Here is a 1,581-nt window from a genome sequence, read left to right on the forward strand (position 1 = left end):
TGTGCTCTGTCGCGCATGCGATAGCGATAGCTTTAACGGTCTCACCGTTAATATATGTTATTTCCTCTTGTACAATAATTGCATCTAATTTAAAATGATTTACATATATATATATGGTACGATTGATACGATATAATAATATTTTATTAAAGAAATTACTTCTGTGTATACTATTATAGAATAAAACGTAACGAATCAAATTTTATAATTTATTACACTTTATGTTTCTATTATTAGATCAATGTAAGCGTATTGAGTATTCATATAAAGTACATTACAATATAAGAATCTTTATGTAAATTTTTTTTTCAATAATTCATTTGTCTTTTGTCATCGTGTTTTGTCTGCAAATTAAAAAAATTTATACGAAGAAATACATTTCCAAGAAAGAAGTTCAATTTTCTTTTTGTGTTGCACAATATTTATCTGATGTAAGCATACCTTCTATTGAATCTTATTTTCGGTTTGCGTAATCAAAATAACTAAAATAATAAATCTAACGTTAAAAATCACATTTATAATTAATCATATTTATATATTTAGTATTTTCAATACATTTTTCATTCGTAATATTAAATTACTTCGGATTCTTCAATCGTAATGTTAAATTATTTAAGCAATGATCGTTAAGATGTAAAAATATAACATAATAAACTAAAATTCAATATTATTAATTATTTGATTGTTAACAAAACATTAGCGATATCTTGATTCGTTTTCGTATTGTAGCCATCGCTAAAATAGAATTCTTAATGTTCAGCGAGTATTCCACGATTTCCCCACTACTCGCAGTAGGATCACGTGTTTGCCCCCACCGCGTATCTCTACAAAGCAATTATAGATTCATTCAGTGGTAGCAGCGCCAGTGCTATCCCGACTCTCGCGTCGAAGGGATTGATCTTGTTTCCTCTTAGTATTGACAATTCTTTGGATGTAGACGCTGTGCATACGTAGAAAAGAATTTTCTTATTTATACTATCGAAATATTTTTGTTTCCAATTCTTGAAGATCGAAGAATTCGATAGTTTCTATTGATATATACTATATATATATATATATATATATATATATACTTTGAACAAGAATTATTTTTAGAAGTGCTTCGAGTTATTTTCGAAAGACGTGAGGTGAAAGTGGAAGTGCTTTTTCAGAGAAAGTTTCGTACGGGATTTCCTTTGAAGTTGTCACCAAACTACAGAAATATCAAAGTAAGAGATATTTTTAAATTATATTTTTTATTTTTTGAAAAATCAATATTGCATTGCAATTTTTTTTAATCTTAGAATGACATTGTTCCAGATACATTTACAATTATTATCAATATTTAATTTATGCTATGAATTTTAATGCTTAGATTATCTTTGTTTTATGTTAATATTTCAAGGATCATTATTCCCGAAATATATTTTTCATATATCAAAATCTGTTTTATTATGGTAAATATTATTATGGTAATTGATTAATTTCGAGAATTTAGAATATTTGACATTTTTTTGATGATAAGAAAAGAAATTAATTATTTCCTGTCATATATCTTTAATTTCTTTTTATTTTCTCTCTCTCTCTCTCTCTCTCTCTCTC

At 26.2% G+C, this 1,581-nt stretch overlaps 1 protein-coding gene across 1 annotated transcript in view; it reads left to right on the forward strand.

The window, feature by feature from the left end:
- Positions 1 to 221: 221 nt before the first annotated feature.
- LOC102674669 overlaps positions 222 to 1,581 on the forward strand; it is a 10,001-nt gene continuing 8,641 nt past the window's right edge. The window contains exons 1-2 of the mRNA XM_006623798.2: positions 222 to 243; positions 1,128 to 1,208. Coding sequence (XP_006623861.2) covers positions 222 to 243; positions 1,128 to 1,208 — 103 coding nt within the window. The remainder of the gene's footprint in view (positions 244 to 1,127; positions 1,209 to 1,581) is intronic.

The sequence above is a fragment of the Apis dorsata genome, unplaced genomic scaffold (assembly GCF_000469605.1).
Source record: "Apis dorsata unplaced genomic scaffold, Apis dorsata 1.3 scaffold_949, whole genome shotgun sequence".
Classification (NCBI taxonomy): domain Eukaryota; kingdom Metazoa; phylum Arthropoda; class Insecta; order Hymenoptera; family Apidae; genus Apis; species Apis dorsata.